This window comes from Zosterops lateralis (genome assembly GCF_965231275.1).
Source record: "Zosterops lateralis genome assembly, chromosome: 15".
NCBI lineage: Eukaryota > Metazoa > Chordata > Aves > Passeriformes > Zosteropidae > Zosterops > Zosterops lateralis.
Genome location: NC_139775.1, coordinates 14872141 through 14886933, shown reverse-complemented (window position 1 = coordinate 14886933; position 14793 = coordinate 14872141). Strand labels below are relative to the sequence as shown.

Below are 14793 nucleotides of genomic sequence, written 5' to 3'. Positions count from 1 at the left end.
GCCCGTGCTCCTCCCGGTGTCCTGCCAATCCCTTCTGGACAGACCAACGGACATCATGGAAGCCCAAAGTGCGAAGGCGATGCTGTGTGACCCCTCTGGCCGCATCCTGCTCCCCCAGCCCCGCCACCAAGGATGCTCGTGGGGACCCAAGGATGCTCCTGTTGACCAAAGGATGCTCCTGGAGACCCAAGGATGCTCCTGAAGACCGAAGGATCTTCCTGGGGACCCAAGGATGCTCCTGAAGACCGAAGGATCTTCCTGGGGACCCAAGGATGCTCCTGGGGGACCCAAGGATGCTCCTGGGGACCCAAGGATGCTCCTGGGGACCCAAGGGTGCTCCTGAAGACCGAAGGATCTTCCTGGGGACCCAAGGATGCTCCTGGGGACTCAAGGATGCTCCTGGAGATCGAAGGATGCTCCTGGGGACCAAAGGATGTTCCTGGGATCCAAGGATGCTCCTGGGGACCAAAGGATGTTCCTGGGATCCAAGGATGCTCCTGGGGACCCAAGGATGCTCCCAGGCATGGGCGAGAGGAGGATGCTTATTTTTTGGGTGGCAGTGGAGGCTGGATGGGTCCCCCCCACGTCCCCAGAGCGGGTCACCGAGCTCACAACCCCCCCCTGCCCCCCTCACCGTGCTGCGTGTCCCCTCCAGCCCCCCAGCCCCGCCTTTGGGGCGCTCCCTCCCGGTGAATAGGATGTCCCTCTCCGCCCTCGCATGCTCGCTTGCTTCAGTCTCGTGCTACGGCAGGTTTCGGGGGACCCGGGGGGGAAAGGTGACAAGTGACAGCCCCTCACTGAGCCCCCTCCACGCGGATCCTGGCGAGCATCGCATCCCCCACCACCCTGGGGACCCCAGTGCGCCCCTTGGGGGGCGATGCCAACGCCGAGGAGCGACCCATCCGTCTGGGATGGGACATCCTGGGGACCAGGGCCTGGTCTGAGCCACCACGGCGACAGAGAGACGACAGGAGGTGGCACCTTTAGGACACGCTGCCACCGCTCTTCCAAAGCTGAAAAGCCATCGCCCCGATGCCAGCGGCAAGAGGGGGACTGGGGGATCCCCTGGGCTGAGCAGAGATGGGCCCGAGCCGGAGCGGGGCTGGGCTCGGTGGCCGCCCCGGGGCTTTGCCCGCAGCCCTGGGAGGAGTGTGGGCATGGATGAGGACATGGACATGGGCACGGACACGGACACGGACACGCTTTCGGTTTGTTTTGCCTTTGTACCGGCCGGGAAGGAACTGCTGCACCAACCGCCGCCTCCGCTCCCTCCTTTGTGCGAAAAGCGCCTTTCTGACCCCAAAACGGCACCTCGCGGCTCTGGAAGGGGGTTTGGGGGTCCCCGAGGCTGCGGGACAGGGGGGCACTGACATGGGGGTAGGGGGGTGTCTGCACCCCCAGACCCGGCAGTGTCCCCAAACACGGGGACCAGGCGGGACAGGGGCACACAGGGGGTTCCCCCAGCCCTGCAGGTGACAGTGGCAGTTTTGGGGTGCCCTATCCCCGCACAAGTCCCTGGTCCCAGGTTACACGGCCCCCATGGCCTCCTCTGCACCCCACATAGCAGTGGTCCCCATACCCCCTGCACCCCTATTCCCTGTGCGCCCCTAAATCCCTCCAGAGCGTCTGTACGCCACCAATGCACCCCATATCCTCTCTGCAGCCTGGCCCACAGAGCGCCCACATACCCCTGACCCCCATCCATCCCCCTCCTGCCCCATCCCTCAGGCCCCCCACTCTCCTGGACCCCACATCCTTCTCCCCTCAATGCACACCGTACCCCATGGCACAGAGCTCCCCATGGCAGTGCCCCCATCCCCTTGTGCATCCCTATAACGCTCCAGTTCAGTCCTACACCCCCAATGCACCCCATATCCCCTCTGCACCCCCATTTCCCACCCTGACCCATAATGTACCCAACAACCCCATTTTCTCCTGCACTCACAGTCTCTTTGGGATACACCTCTGGCATCCCCATTCCCCTCCAATCCCGCATCTCCCTGATACACCCCTGGCACTCTCTTTCTCCTCCTGCACCCCCAGTTCCCAGTACACCTCCCATCCCTCCAGCACCCCCTTCATCCCAGAGAATTCCTATTCCCAGTGCACCCCACATCCCTCCAACACCCCCGGCAAGGCACCCCATCTCCTCCAACACCCATTTACCCCCTTGCACCCCTATTCCTACTGCACCCCACGTCGTGTGACACCCCCACATCCCTCTGGCACTCCGGGACCCCCAGGGCTCAATGTCCTCCTGGTCCCCCCGACCCCAGCGCACCCCGCTCAGCCAGGGGGCGGGGCCTGGGGTGTGGGCGGGACTTCAAACACAGGGGCGGGGGCTAATTTAATCCAGAATGGAAATGGGCGTGGTCTAAACACGGGGGCGCGGTCTACGGGCAGGGGAGGACCAGAGTAGCGGGGGAGGGGGCGTGGCTTATCTCAGAGGGGCGGGGCTTAACTGAAAGAGAGTGCAGAGGGGGCGTGGCCAGTGGACGGGGGCGGGTACGGACAGCGTGGGGGGCGTGGCCTTGTGGCAGGGGCGTGTCCCAGAGTCGGAAGGGGGCGTGGCCTGGCGGAAGGAGCCGTGCTCCGCCATTGGAGGGGGCGTGGCCTAGTGGAAGAGGCGTATCCCGGTGGCGGAAGAGGGTGTGGCCTGGCGGGAGTTCCGCGGCGGCGGCGGCGGGGCCTGCTCGGCCCGAGCTGCGAAACCGGCACCAGGTACGGCTTCGGGAACGGCACCGGGGCCTCGCACGGAGCGGGGCCGGGGTAGGATGGCAGCGGCAGGGGTCTCTGTGAGGCGGGAGGGGGTTGTGAAGGAGCCCTGAGGACTCTGAGGGGTGAGAAGGGGCCCTAAGGGGGGTTAGGGTGGGCAGGGCCTCTGAGGGAACGCTGAGTGGGCTCTGAAGGGCTGGGGGCGTCCTGAAGGGGCTCTGGGCCAGGAGCGGGCCCTGCAGAAGGGGAAGTGTGGGGTTTGAGCTGTCCTGGGGGGCTGTGGGTCAGGAGGAGGGGGGTGTGCAGTGTGAGAGGGCTGTGGGTCAGGAGGGGGCCCTGGTGGGGTGGGAGTGTGGGATATGAGGGGCTGGGGAGTGGCTTCAGGCGGCAGGAGAGGACCCTAAGGGTGCTCTGAGAGTGGGAAGGGACCCTGAGGGAGTGGGAATGTGAGGAATGAGGGATCTGTGGGGCCTGGCAAGTGAAAGGCAGAGGGGCTGGAGAGGGCAGTGCTGTCACAGGAGCTCAGCCTGGCTCTGGAGGACACAGCCCCTGGGACCCTGTGATCTGTCCAGGAAACTTGGAGTAGCTGCTGCCCCCCCTCTGCTTGGGAAGGAGGCTCATCCCCTGGTTCTTGCAGGCTTTGGGGCTCCCAGTGCCCCACGGAGTGTGGCCTCACTTCACTTCACCCACCTCTGCTGAGGACTCTGCCACAGCGCTGTGCTTGACCTACATTATCAACAACAGCAAAACATCTCAGGGCGTGGCCCAGGAGGGAAGAAAGAACCCAGAGAAGGTTTTCAGGAACTCCCTGAGAGGGAGCCACAGAAAGTGGCAGGAGGAGAACCCAGAGTGGGGCACAGACAGCTCCGTGGCCTCTGTAGCCTCTCACCTCCACAGCCCCTTGATGCAGCCACAAAAAACCACAATCAGAGCCACCAGGGCCCTGCAGGAACCACAGGAGCCCAGCCTATCTTTGCCCAGCTCTGGCTGAGCTGCAGCAGGGCGGCCGTGTGGGTGTGCAGGCACCTTTCTGGAGAGAGGACAGCACCCCCAGGACAGCCATGGAGAAGATGGCCAGGGTCACCACTGCCCTGGGCGGCAACGCTCTGACCGGCCGCACCATGTTCTGCCACCTGGACGCCCCTGCCAACGCCATCAGCGTGTGCCGCGACGCCGCCCAGGTGGTGGTGGCTGGCCGCAACATCTTCAAGATCTACTCCATCGAGGAGGAGCAGTTCGTGGAGAAGCTGAACCTCCGCGTGGGCCGCAAACCCTCCCTGAACTTCAGCTGCGCCGACGTGGTGTGGCACCAGATGGACGAGAACCTGCTGGCCACGGCCGCCACCAACGGCGTGGTGGTCACCTGGAACCTGGGCAAGCCCTCCCGAAACAAGCAGGACCAGCTGTTCACGGAGCACAAGCGCACTGTCAACAAGGTGTGCTTCCACCCCACCGAGGTGTACATGCTGCTCAGTGGCTCCCAGGATGGGTTCATGAAGTGTTTTGATCTGCGCAAAAAGGATTCTGTCAGCACTTTCTCTGGTATGAACGTGGTTATTGTTGTCTGTTTGGGGAAGGTGAATCAGGGAAAACTTATAAATATGATTGCTTAGCAAAAGATTCCTATAAAAAAATCCTACAAGAAAATTTCCTATAATTTTTCCCTAAAAAATCCTATAAATTTCCTATAAGAAAATCCTATAATTTCTATAATCAAATAGAAATGTAAGATTGAATTGTAGGATACTGAGTCTCAGTTACTATATAACCTGAAAACAATACCCTGGCCAGCTGAAGGAGAATCCCTTTTATTGAACAACACCTTTCTGCTGGCTAAGAGATCCAAAAGTCAATGTAGCAAAACAAAAAAAGTCTAAAGAGTAATTTTTAAAGTCTAAAATATAACACATGGTAATGTAGTAGTTCTTATAGGCTGTGTGGAGATTCTATAGGATTTTGTGTCTCGTGTTAGTTAGTCACTGTAAATTAAAATAGTCATCACAAAAAAAGATATAATGGATTGTAACCAAGACCTCACTCTCTTTCCTCTGCTCTTTTCCCTGCTCTTACCTCTGCTCTCTTCCCCCTGCACTCTGACCCTGCCCCTTGCTCTCTCTCTCCCCTCTCCTCAGCCCAAACCCTCTTGCTCTCTCTCGTTGTCTCTCTGGGACTTCCCTCCAGCCCAGGCTGGTGGCTGAAGGGAAGGCCCTTTCTACCCACAACCCTTGCAATAAAACCACATATTCTAAAATATCTCGGAGTTTGCAGAGCACCTTGTCCCTGTAAGTCAAAGATGCTCCTACAGTTGTCCTGTTCATCTCCCTGTGGGGAAGCAGAGTTTGGGAGTTTTGTCCTTTCCTTGCTTGTCTCCTCACCCTTAGGAGAGGCAGGGGTTGGGGGCTTTGCCCAGGAGGAGGATTTGCTCAGGGTTTGATGCCCAGAGCAGGGGAAAAAGGAGCTGAGAGATGCCTGTTTTTTGCCTCTCAGTAGTAGCTGGGTCTATGTGGGAGATAAAAGACACTCATAGCACTCCTTACTACCCCTCCTCTCTGCTCCAGGAACTTCCACAGCTCTTCCAGTTGGATTTTTCAACTTTCTCAACTTGTGTCTCCTCCCAGGCCAGTCAGAGAGCGTGCGTGACGTCCAGTTCAGCATCCGGGACTATTTCACCTTCGCCGCCACCTTCGAGAACGGGAACGTGCAGCTGTGGGACATCCGCCGGCCCGACCGCTACGAGAGGATGTTCACAGCCCACAACGGGCCCGTCTTCTGCTGTGACTGGCACCCAGAGGACAGGTCAGTGTGGGGCCTGACAGCCACCCGGCCTTGCAGGATCCTAAAAACAGGGTTGGGATTTCTGTCGGGGGGAAAAGCGTGGTCTGTCCGCTTGTGTTGGGATTTTAGAAAGTGAGGATTTTAGGCTTTCTGTGCTAAAAGGTGTTGACCCTGAAGCAAGCACTGCGTTTGATTTGAGGCTGTGGAACAGGCTTTCAAAGCTGTGTGTAATTTGAATAGTATTGTGTGATCTCACAGGGTTAAAAATTTAGATTTTGGGGGTTTAGTATATAGTAATATATATAGGAGATTATAGAGGATTTAAGGCATTGTCTAAGTCATTCTTAGACGCTTGTGTCAGGGGCTGGGACGTTGCTGGAAGATGGGAGTGATAGTTGCTTCGAGCATTTGGGGTGGTGTAAGAGTGTATGGAGTTTGTTCTTTGATAAATTAGGAGGTTTTGAGGCACTGGGTGTCTTATGGTTGGGTACAGCAGTGTCACAGCAGCTTTTTAATCCAGTGCTCAGCTTGAGGAAGGCACTACGTGGCTGCTCTAGGGCACAGCTTGCTTGTATTCAGTCCTGTTTCCCTCCTGCCTTTCCTGGGAGATGCTGGGAAGGATCTGGAGGCAGCTACTATAGTGTGCAGGCCCCTCCTTGCTCCTCCCAGGCAGTGCTGCCACTGCTTGTGATCTTAGAGAGGCACTGAAATACATTCAAAATGGCTTTTTCCTCCCTGCTGTGCCTGGCCAGGGGACAGCAGAGCCTGAGGGTGTGGTCTCCTCACTCAGAGGGGTCACAAGTTGTGGTCTCCTCACACAGAGGACAGCAGGCAGCAGCAGGTCAGACATGGAAAAGTTTCTTTATTTTTTTTTACTCCATTGACTTACATACACTTTTTACAGATTTAGCCAGGATTGGCCAAAGAAAGTTATAACCTCATGACTCCGTTGGTCACTCTGACCATCAGTCAAGTTCTCCTCTCAGAGAACAACTATGCAAAACACATAGATAATTTCTAAAAAATACATATAGTTTACATGAACCACTGTGAGAATCAGGCTGCAAAGATTCAAATAACTTGAAAACAAGAAAACGCAGGGGAACATGAGGGAACTGCTCTGACTGGGATGTGGCTCTAGAGGCACAGGGCCATAACTGGGGATGGGAAGGAGGGCGTTGCCTGACCTGGTTGTCACAGAGTGGAGGTGAGATTGCAGCCCAGCTGTGAACATGTCACACCCGTGCTGTGAGTGAGAACAGGGAGGTGAACACTGATCCACCCTTGTCCCAGGGGCTGGCTGGCCACGGGCGGCCGCGACAAGATGGTGAAGGTGTGGGACATGAACACAACCCGGGCCAAGGAGATCTACTGCGTGCAGACCATCGCCTCGGTGGCGCGGGTGAAGTGGCGGCCCGAGTGCAAACACCACATCGCCACGTGCTCCATGATGGTGGACCACAACATCTACGTGTGGGACGTGCGCCGCCCCTTCATCCCCTCGGCCATGTTCGAGGAGCACAAGGACGTCACCACGGGCATCGTCTGGCGCCACCTCCACGACCCCTATTTCCTGCTCTCGGGCTCCAAGGACAGCACCCTTTACCAGCACATCTTCAAGGACGCCAGCCAGCCCATCGACCGCGCCAACCCCGAGGGGCTTTGCTACAGCCTCTACGGCGACCTGGCCTTTGCCGCCAAGGAGAGCCTCATCTCCTCCGACTCCAACCGCAAGCCCTACATCGGGGACCGGCGCCACCCCATCTTCTTCAAGCGCAAGCTGGACCCCACGGAGCAGTTTGAATATATCTCGTCCTCCAGCGCCCTGAGCGTGTTTGAGACGGACGTGGAGAGCGGCAGCATGGACTGGTTCGTGCACACGGCCAAGCAGTACGCGCTGGCCGGCCGGCCGCTGGCCGAGCTCTGCGACCACAACGCCAAGGTGGCCAAGGGGCTGGACCGCAACCAGGTGAGGTGGGACAGGGGGGATGTGTTATGGTTTGGAAACTACCAGGGAGAGCTGGAGTTTCCCTTGGAATGGGGAATGTAAACCCTCTCTGTCGTGAAAAAAACAGGCTCGTGCCATCCAGTTGTGAGAATGGGAAAGAAGGACCAGAGGGCAGGCAGTCCTTATTTTTATTTGAGATTAGGGTTAAAATAGTTTTTGGAATTTGATCAGCAATTGGGCCGTGAGGTTGGCACCTCTTTGACCTCACTGGTCAACCTACAAATCCATCAATTTGTCCTTCCTCCAGGAAGGAATGCACAGTTTATAAAACATCACTTATTGTTTATGTTGCATCCCTGAGAACTCCAGTACAGAAATGTAAAACATCAGAAGGCTGAAAAAAATCAGGGTGACATCCCTCCCTCCAAATTATTATAATTTTGCAATTAAATTGCAAATATTAAAATATTAAGTTTTCAGGTAAAGATATGGGAATAGGAATAACGGTTCTTTACTAGGAATATTAAAAGTACAAATGTAGGAGTACAAAAAACAAGCAAACAAACAAAAAATCCGAGAAACACTGACAGAGTCAGAAATACAACTTGACACCCTGTTGGTCAGTGTGTTGGGAGCAGTACAAAATAAATCCTCCTGGAATGACAGATGTGGTTCTGTTGGAGTAGAGAGGATTCTCTAGAAAGGGTCCAGTGGTGGCGAGATGGGTCCAGTCTTCCTCTGGGAATTCAGTGGAAATAAGCAGCTCTAATGCTCTGAATTGCAGGGGCACCCACCCCCTCCCCACTGGAGTTACAAGGAATGGGTCATACAAGAGATAAAGAAAACACCTCCCCAGCTGGTTTCAACAGATGGCAAAGAGAATACACACTTTTGGTTCCATACTGTGGTGTCCTGGGAAGGTCTGACAGGGACTCTGTTCCCCACAGGTGGCTCAGACGTGGACGATGCTGAGGATCATCTACTCCAGCCTCGGCACCGTGTCCTCCACAAACCTCAACCACAGCATGGGCAAGGGCAGCACTGCCCTCCCACTCATGAACAGGTACAGGGGCTGCAGGGAGGGAGGAGATGGGTGGGATAACTCTGTGAGGAGGGGAGTGGAAACAGCTCCTTGGCTGGGATGGGGTTATAGAATCACACTCCTCCCCTCCCTCCTTCAGCCAAAGTCTGGCCTGTGGTGGGGCATGGGGCTGGGACCAGCTCTGCAGTTACTGAATTCATGAATCACAGAATCTCTAATTTTGGGAAAGTCCTCTGAGATCACTCCCCCAGCAGCACTGGCCATGTCCCTAAGCACCACGTTGATATGATGTTGAACATCTCCAGGGGTGGAGGCTCCACCTGCCCTGGTCAGCTGTGCCAGGGCCTGACCACCCTTTCCATGAAAAAATTTTCCCAAGATCCAAACTAAACCTCCTCTGGCACAATTTGAGGCCACTTCCTCTTCTCCTGTTCCCTGGGAGCAGAGCCCAACACCCCTAGTCCCCCCCCTCCTGTCAGGGAGTTGTGGAGGTGAGAAAGGCCCCCTGAGCCTCCTTTTCTCCAGGCTGAGCCCCTTTCCCAGCTCCCTCAGCTGCTCCTGGTGCTCCAGTCCCTTCCCCAACTCTATTCCCTTCCTTGGACACACTCCAGCCCCTCAGTGTCTTTTCTTGAGGGCCCCAAAAGTGACCCAAAAGGATCTGAGGTGAGGCCTCAGCAGTGCCCAGGGTGACCAAGGGCTGGGGATGGAGAAGGTGGCTCATGGCTGGAGCTGGAACTGCTGGTGTGCAGAGGTTTTCTTCTGGAGCCTTTCCAAGGGAGAGCACAGCCCAGCTCTGCCAGCAGCTTCGCTGGCGTGGAGAGCCCGTTGTGGGCTGATGAAGCAGGAAAACTTGTTTTTCCTCTTCTCAATGACATAAACGTGAGGGATGAGGACTCCAAATGAGCCGTCAGACCTCGCAGGGCCGCGTTCCCACGGTGAGTGACAGATCCTCAAATAACACCAAAGGAAACAAGCACTGTCCTTGACCAGGCTCTGTCTCCAGCTGGGTGCTGTGCTGTGTCTGAGACAGGCAGGCAGCAGCCTGGGGAGCTGGGCTCTGCTCCAACCCCATCCCTTCCCTTTTCCATCTCGGTGAAGGCCAGGAGTGGTGATGCATAACAAACAGCCAGGCACCTTGGAGTGAGGCAGCTCCAGTTCACCTGCCTCTGAGGGGAAGGAGATGTAGCCAAGAGCCTCCTCAGTGCTGGAATTCTTCAGGGAGACCTTTGCAATGCACGTGGAGCACCAGCAGGCTTGGAGGAAGGGCTGTGATCACAGTCACAATATGTTTTTATTTTTAAGTCACACAGTGGGGACTGGTGACTCCTGCCCACAAAGGGATATCACTGCATCTCACATTTCACCATTGAAATTGCAACTGGACACCTGTATCCAAGCTGTTTGCTGGCTGGAATGGAAACTTTATACTCCTCTGACTATTAAATTTGGCTTTTTTTTTCCCCAGCTTTAACCTGAAGGATATCCCTGCTGGGCTGGGCAGCGAGTCCAGGCTGGACCGCAGCAAAGGAGAAAGTCGCACAGAAAACATCCTCATGGATTCCTCCTCCACCCTGATCAACAACGAGGGTAACTAACATTCCTGGGTGGGCACACTCCCAGTCCCACAGCTCTTCCCTCCTCAGCCATAGATAGGGAATAAACTGGGGCATTTATCTTGTTAATTTGACGTGCTGCAGCCCCAGGGTGGAGGACACCAAGCCCCACGGTGCTGCAGAAGGACAACTTTCCCCCATGACCTGGGTGACAGTGACAGTGGTGGGGAACTGAGCTCTGTGGCTCGGGCAGAGCCTGGCACACCATGCTGGGGCAGGGCACCTGGAGGTGGATCCAGCGGTGTGATGATGAGCTGATTTCTCTTTCCCTGGGCACACAGACAACGAGGAGACAGAGGGCAGTGACGTCCCTGCAGATTACCTGCTGGGAGACGTGGAGGCAGACGAGGATGACCTGTACATGATGGACCACGAGAACCCGCACGGTGAGCACACACAGGGGGGACATGTTACCTATCCCAGCTGGATTTTCTCCCGCTCATCCCCACTCTTCTCCTCACAGCTGAAGAGCAGGAATACAGCCTCCCCCAGGAAGCCTTCCCCCTACGCCACGAAATCGTGGACAACCCTTCAGCCTTGGACCACCTGCAGGACAAGGCCGACTCCCCTCACGTCAGCGGCAACGAGGCCGAGACGGTGTCGCTGACACCTGTAGAGTCCTTCTCGCTGATCTCCATCTCCCACTCTCTCTACGAGAACCGCCTGCCCTCCGACTTCTTCAACCCCATCGTGCGGGACACGCTGCTCTTCTACGCCGAGCAGGGGGACGTGCAGACAGCTGTGTCCGTGCTCATCGTGCTGGGGGAGCGCATCCGCAAGGAGATCGATGAGCAGACACAGGTACAGCCCCTGGGGGCAGGTCTCTTCTCCTCCAGCCCCTGGCAGGCCAAGCTCTAAGCCAGGGTGAGCAGCTCCAGGGGTTTTGTCCTACCACTAGTCTTGGCAGGGATTTGATGTAAGCTCTGCAGGGCCAGGATAAGGAGGTGCCCCATTGATGCTGTTCCTTCCCTGTATCATTCTCCCAGGGATCAGGGAGTCACAGAATCCTTTAGATTGGAAAAGCCCTCCAGGATCATCGAGTCCAACCATTCCCCCAGCACAGCCAATGCCACCACTGAACCACATCCCCAGGTGCCACATCAACACAGATTTTAGATCCACCCCAAGGGAGGGTGACTCCACCACTGCAATGGGCATCGTGTCCAATGCTTGATCACCCTTTCTGTGAAGAAATTCTCCCTAATCCAAACTAAATTCTGCTAATCCAAACTAAACCTCCTCTGACAACAGTTTGAGGCCATTTTCTCTTGTGCTCCTGGGAGCACAGCCTGACCCCCACCTGGCTCCACCCTCCTGTCAGAGACTTGTAGAGTGAGAAGGCCCTCCCTGAGCCTCCTTTTCTCCAGGCTGAGACCCCCAGGGGAATCTTCCCTTTGGGGATGCAGTGCTGGGGTCCTGAGAGGTTTTTAGGGTGGATGAGAAGGCTCAGCTGTCTCTGGCTGTCCCCAGGAGCACTGGTACACGTCCTACATCGACCTGCTGCAGCGCTTCCAGCTCTGGAACATCTCCAACGAGGTGATCAAGCTGAGCACCTGCCGTGCCATCAACTGCCTCAACCAGGCCTCCACCACCCTGCACATCAACTGCAGCAACTGCAAGAGGCCCATGAGCAACAGGGGCTGGATCTGCGACAGGTGAGGGAGCCAGAGGGGCTTGTGGGGACAGAGGGGTGGGATGGGTGTCCCTCTTCCCTCGAGGGCTCTCCCTGCCCGTGCCCACCTGAATCTCTCTGTGCAGGTGTCGGCAGTGTGCCAGCATGTGTGCCGTGTGTCACCACGTGGTGAAGGGGCTCTTCGTCTGGTGCCAGGGCTGCAGCCACGGCGGCCACCTGCAGCACATCATGAAGTGGCTGGAGACCAGCTCCCACTGCCCCGCTGGCTGTGGTCACCTCTGCGAGTACACCTGAGCCCCCCTGAGAGCCCACCTGAGCCCCTGGAAGGTTGGCAGGGGGTGAGCAGGGCAGGCACCGTGCCCTGCCCCATACCCCTGACACCGCCCTCTTTGTATTTATTTGTGTAAATAAGGGCTGGGGGAGCACACCCCCTGCCCGGCCGTTTTTTTACTGGATTAAAACAAACCAGCAGTTGAATCGAGCCATGACTCCTGTCTTTCTCCAGGCTGAGCCCCTTTCCCAGCTCCCTCAGCTGCTCCTGGTGCTCCAGACCCGCTCCTGGCCGGGGATACCGGCTCTGCCGTGTCCCTGGCGTGTCCCTGGTGTCCCCGTGCTTTTGTCCCCTTGTGCCGGGACACCACTTTAAGCCGTTAGGTGCGGACCACTTTGCACTGACCCTTACCGGAACCCGTAGCGACTCGCTCAGCCAATGACCATATACATCGTGTGCTCGCGGTGCATGCCGGGAATCGTAGTTCCCGGTGTCTCCGCCGCCGGTCCCGATGGCGCGGCTGCTGCCGCTGCTGCTGCTGGGCTGGGCCGGGCCCGGCGCCTGCACCGACCCTCCTGGCGGCGGCTGGTAAGGGCAGGGCTGCCCCGGGGCCGCTCCCTGTGCCGGTCTGGTGTCAGAGCCGAGCGGAGTGTCCCGTTGCAGGCTGGCGGGCGCGGTGCCGGAGGAGCCACGCTGCACCGTGGAGAGAGCTGATGCCTCCATCACCTATTCCCTCTTCCTGCAGCGGTACGGGGATCCTGGCGCCCGGGGAACCGAGACAGGGGACTGGGGGACAATTCCGGTGCACCGGGAGGGCTAACGGGGAGGGGCGGGGGGAACCGGGGGGTCAGACCCTGGGGGAAGGTGTTTGGGACCCATCCCGGTGCCCCGGGGGTGGTTTGGAGCCAGTCCCGGGATGGGTCAGGCCGGTCCCGGTGTCCCGGGATGGGTCAGGCTGTTCCTGGGATGGGTCAGGGCCGGTCCCGGTGTCCCGGGATGGGTCAGGCCGGTCCCGGTGTCCCGGGATGGGTCAGGCTGCTCCCCGTGCAGGACCCCGCTGGATGCCCCCCCAGGTTCGCCTTCTCCCGGCCGGTGATCCTCGGCGGGGTCACGGACAATTCGGTGAGTGCCGGGAGGGGACGGTGGGACACAGCTCGCGGTGCCCCGGCGGCGGCGGCAGCATCCCGGCTCCCTGTGCTCTATTCCCCAGGCCTTCCGAGCCCTCTGCACCCGGGAGAAGCTGCTGGCGGCTTTCGGGCCCTTCCCGGTGCGGCTCAGCACGGCCAACACATACTCGTACCGCAAAGGTGAGTGCCCGGCCAAGGGAGGGGGGGGCGCTTTCCCTGCTCATCCCTTCGTTCCCCTTCTCATCCCTTCCTTTCCCTGCTCATCCCTCCCCTTTCCCCCCGCTCATCCCTCCCGTTCATCCTTCCCATCCCTCCGTTCTCTCTCTCATCCCTCCGTTCTCCTGCTCATCCTTCCCGTTCTCCCCGCTCATCCCTCTCATTCCCCCCACTCATCCCTCCCCTTATCCCGCTCATCCCTCCCGTTCCCTTCCTCATCCCTCCATTCTCCTGCTCATCTTCTCCGTTCCCTCCCTGCTCATCCCTCCTTTTCCCCTTTTCATCCCTCCCGTTCCCCTTCCCATCTCTCCCCTTCTCCCCGCTCATCCCTCCGTTATCCTGCTTATCCCTCCCGTTTCTCTGCTCATCCCTCCCGTTATCCCCCTCATCCCTCCCATTCCCCCCACTCATCCCTCCCTTTTCTCGCTCATCCCTCCGTTCCCGCAGTGGATGTGCCGTTCCAGGAGTACGTGGAGCACCTGCTGAAGCCGCAGGACCCGGCCCGGCTGGGCAGCGGTGGGTAGAGCCATCCTGTCCCCCCACAGCGCCCTCCCCTCGCCGGGCTCAGCCTCCCGTGTCCCCCCAGACACCCTCTACTTCTTCGGGGACAACAACTTCACCGAGTGGGGCCCCCTGTTCCAGCACTATGTGCCCCCTCCTTTCCGCATCCCGGGCACCAGCCCTGCCTACAGCTTTGGGATCGCAGGCTCAGGCTCTGGTGTTCCCTTCCACTGGCACGGCCCTGGTTTCTCCGAGGTGATTTTTGGCAGGAAGGTGAGAACTGAGCCTTAGGAGAAGGGTTTGGGGAGGAGGGAGAGAAACAAGCCCCTAACTGGGCATAGGGAAGCCCCCATGGGGCTGAGCCCGAGGGGCTGCAGGGGAATTGGGAGGGGATGGTGTTTTCCAGCGCTGGTTTCTGTACCCTCCTGATAAAACCCCGCACTTCCACCCCAACGAGACGACGCTGGCCTGGCTCCAGCACACGTATCCCACCCTGCCACCAGCCCAGCGCCCGCTGGAGTGCACCCTGCGCCCCGGGGAGGTGAGTGCAGGCCCTGCAGGGGAGCCCAGGCTTCTCAGCCAGAGCTGTGGGAGCCCACTGGTGTCTCCTGCAGGTCCTGTACTTCCCTGACCGCTGGTGGCACGCCACACTCAACCTGGACACCAGCGTCTTCATCTCCACCTTCCTGGGCTGAGGCTGCCAGGGACACAGACACATCACCACCATCCCAGCCAGGGCAACCCTCAGGGAAAGGCAAAAAAACTGGTATTGGGACCAACTGCCTGACAAAGTTCTGGTTTTTACTGGTCTTTATCTTCCCCCTTGGATTAAAGTTATTCTACTGAAGCACGCTGTGTGTTGCTACATCCCTGGAGCAAACCTGGTCCCCGTGGGATGGCACTGATTCCCAAGACAGGATATCCCCAGAAATGGCTGCTGTGAACCACTCCA

The 14793-nt window shown here is 58.1% G+C and overlaps 2 protein-coding genes across 2 annotated transcripts; both read left to right on the top strand.

Moving 5' to 3' along the window:
• The first annotated feature begins 2676 nt into the window (after nt 1–2676).
• On the top strand, nt 2677–12192 carry WDR24 (WD repeat domain 24). Its single transcript, XM_083872900.1, has 10 exons — nt 2677–2721; nt 3353–4257; nt 5334–5511; nt 6784–7459; nt 8386–8501; nt 9946–10067; nt 10375–10479; nt 10557–10894; nt 11564–11748; nt 11852–12192. Exons 2-10 carry the CDS (start codon nt 3777–3779, stop codon nt 12018–12020), a joined length of 2370 nt encoding a protein of 789 aa, XP_083729026.1. The 5' UTR covers nt 2677–2721; nt 3353–3776; the 3' UTR covers nt 12021–12192.
• Nucleotides 12193–12508: 316 nt separating this feature from the next.
• JMJD8 (jumonji domain containing 8) lies at nt 12509–14688 on the top strand (the record flags this gene model as incomplete). Its single annotated transcript, XM_083872315.1, has 8 exons — nt 12509–12585; nt 12661–12744; nt 13071–13119; nt 13208–13304; nt 13788–13856; nt 13927–14114; nt 14248–14382; nt 14456–14688. 8 exons carry the CDS (start codon nt 12509–12511, stop codon nt 14534–14536), a joined length of 780 nt encoding a protein of 259 aa, XP_083728441.1. The 3' UTR covers nt 14537–14688.
• Between the last annotated feature and the right edge of the window lie 105 nt (nt 14689–14793).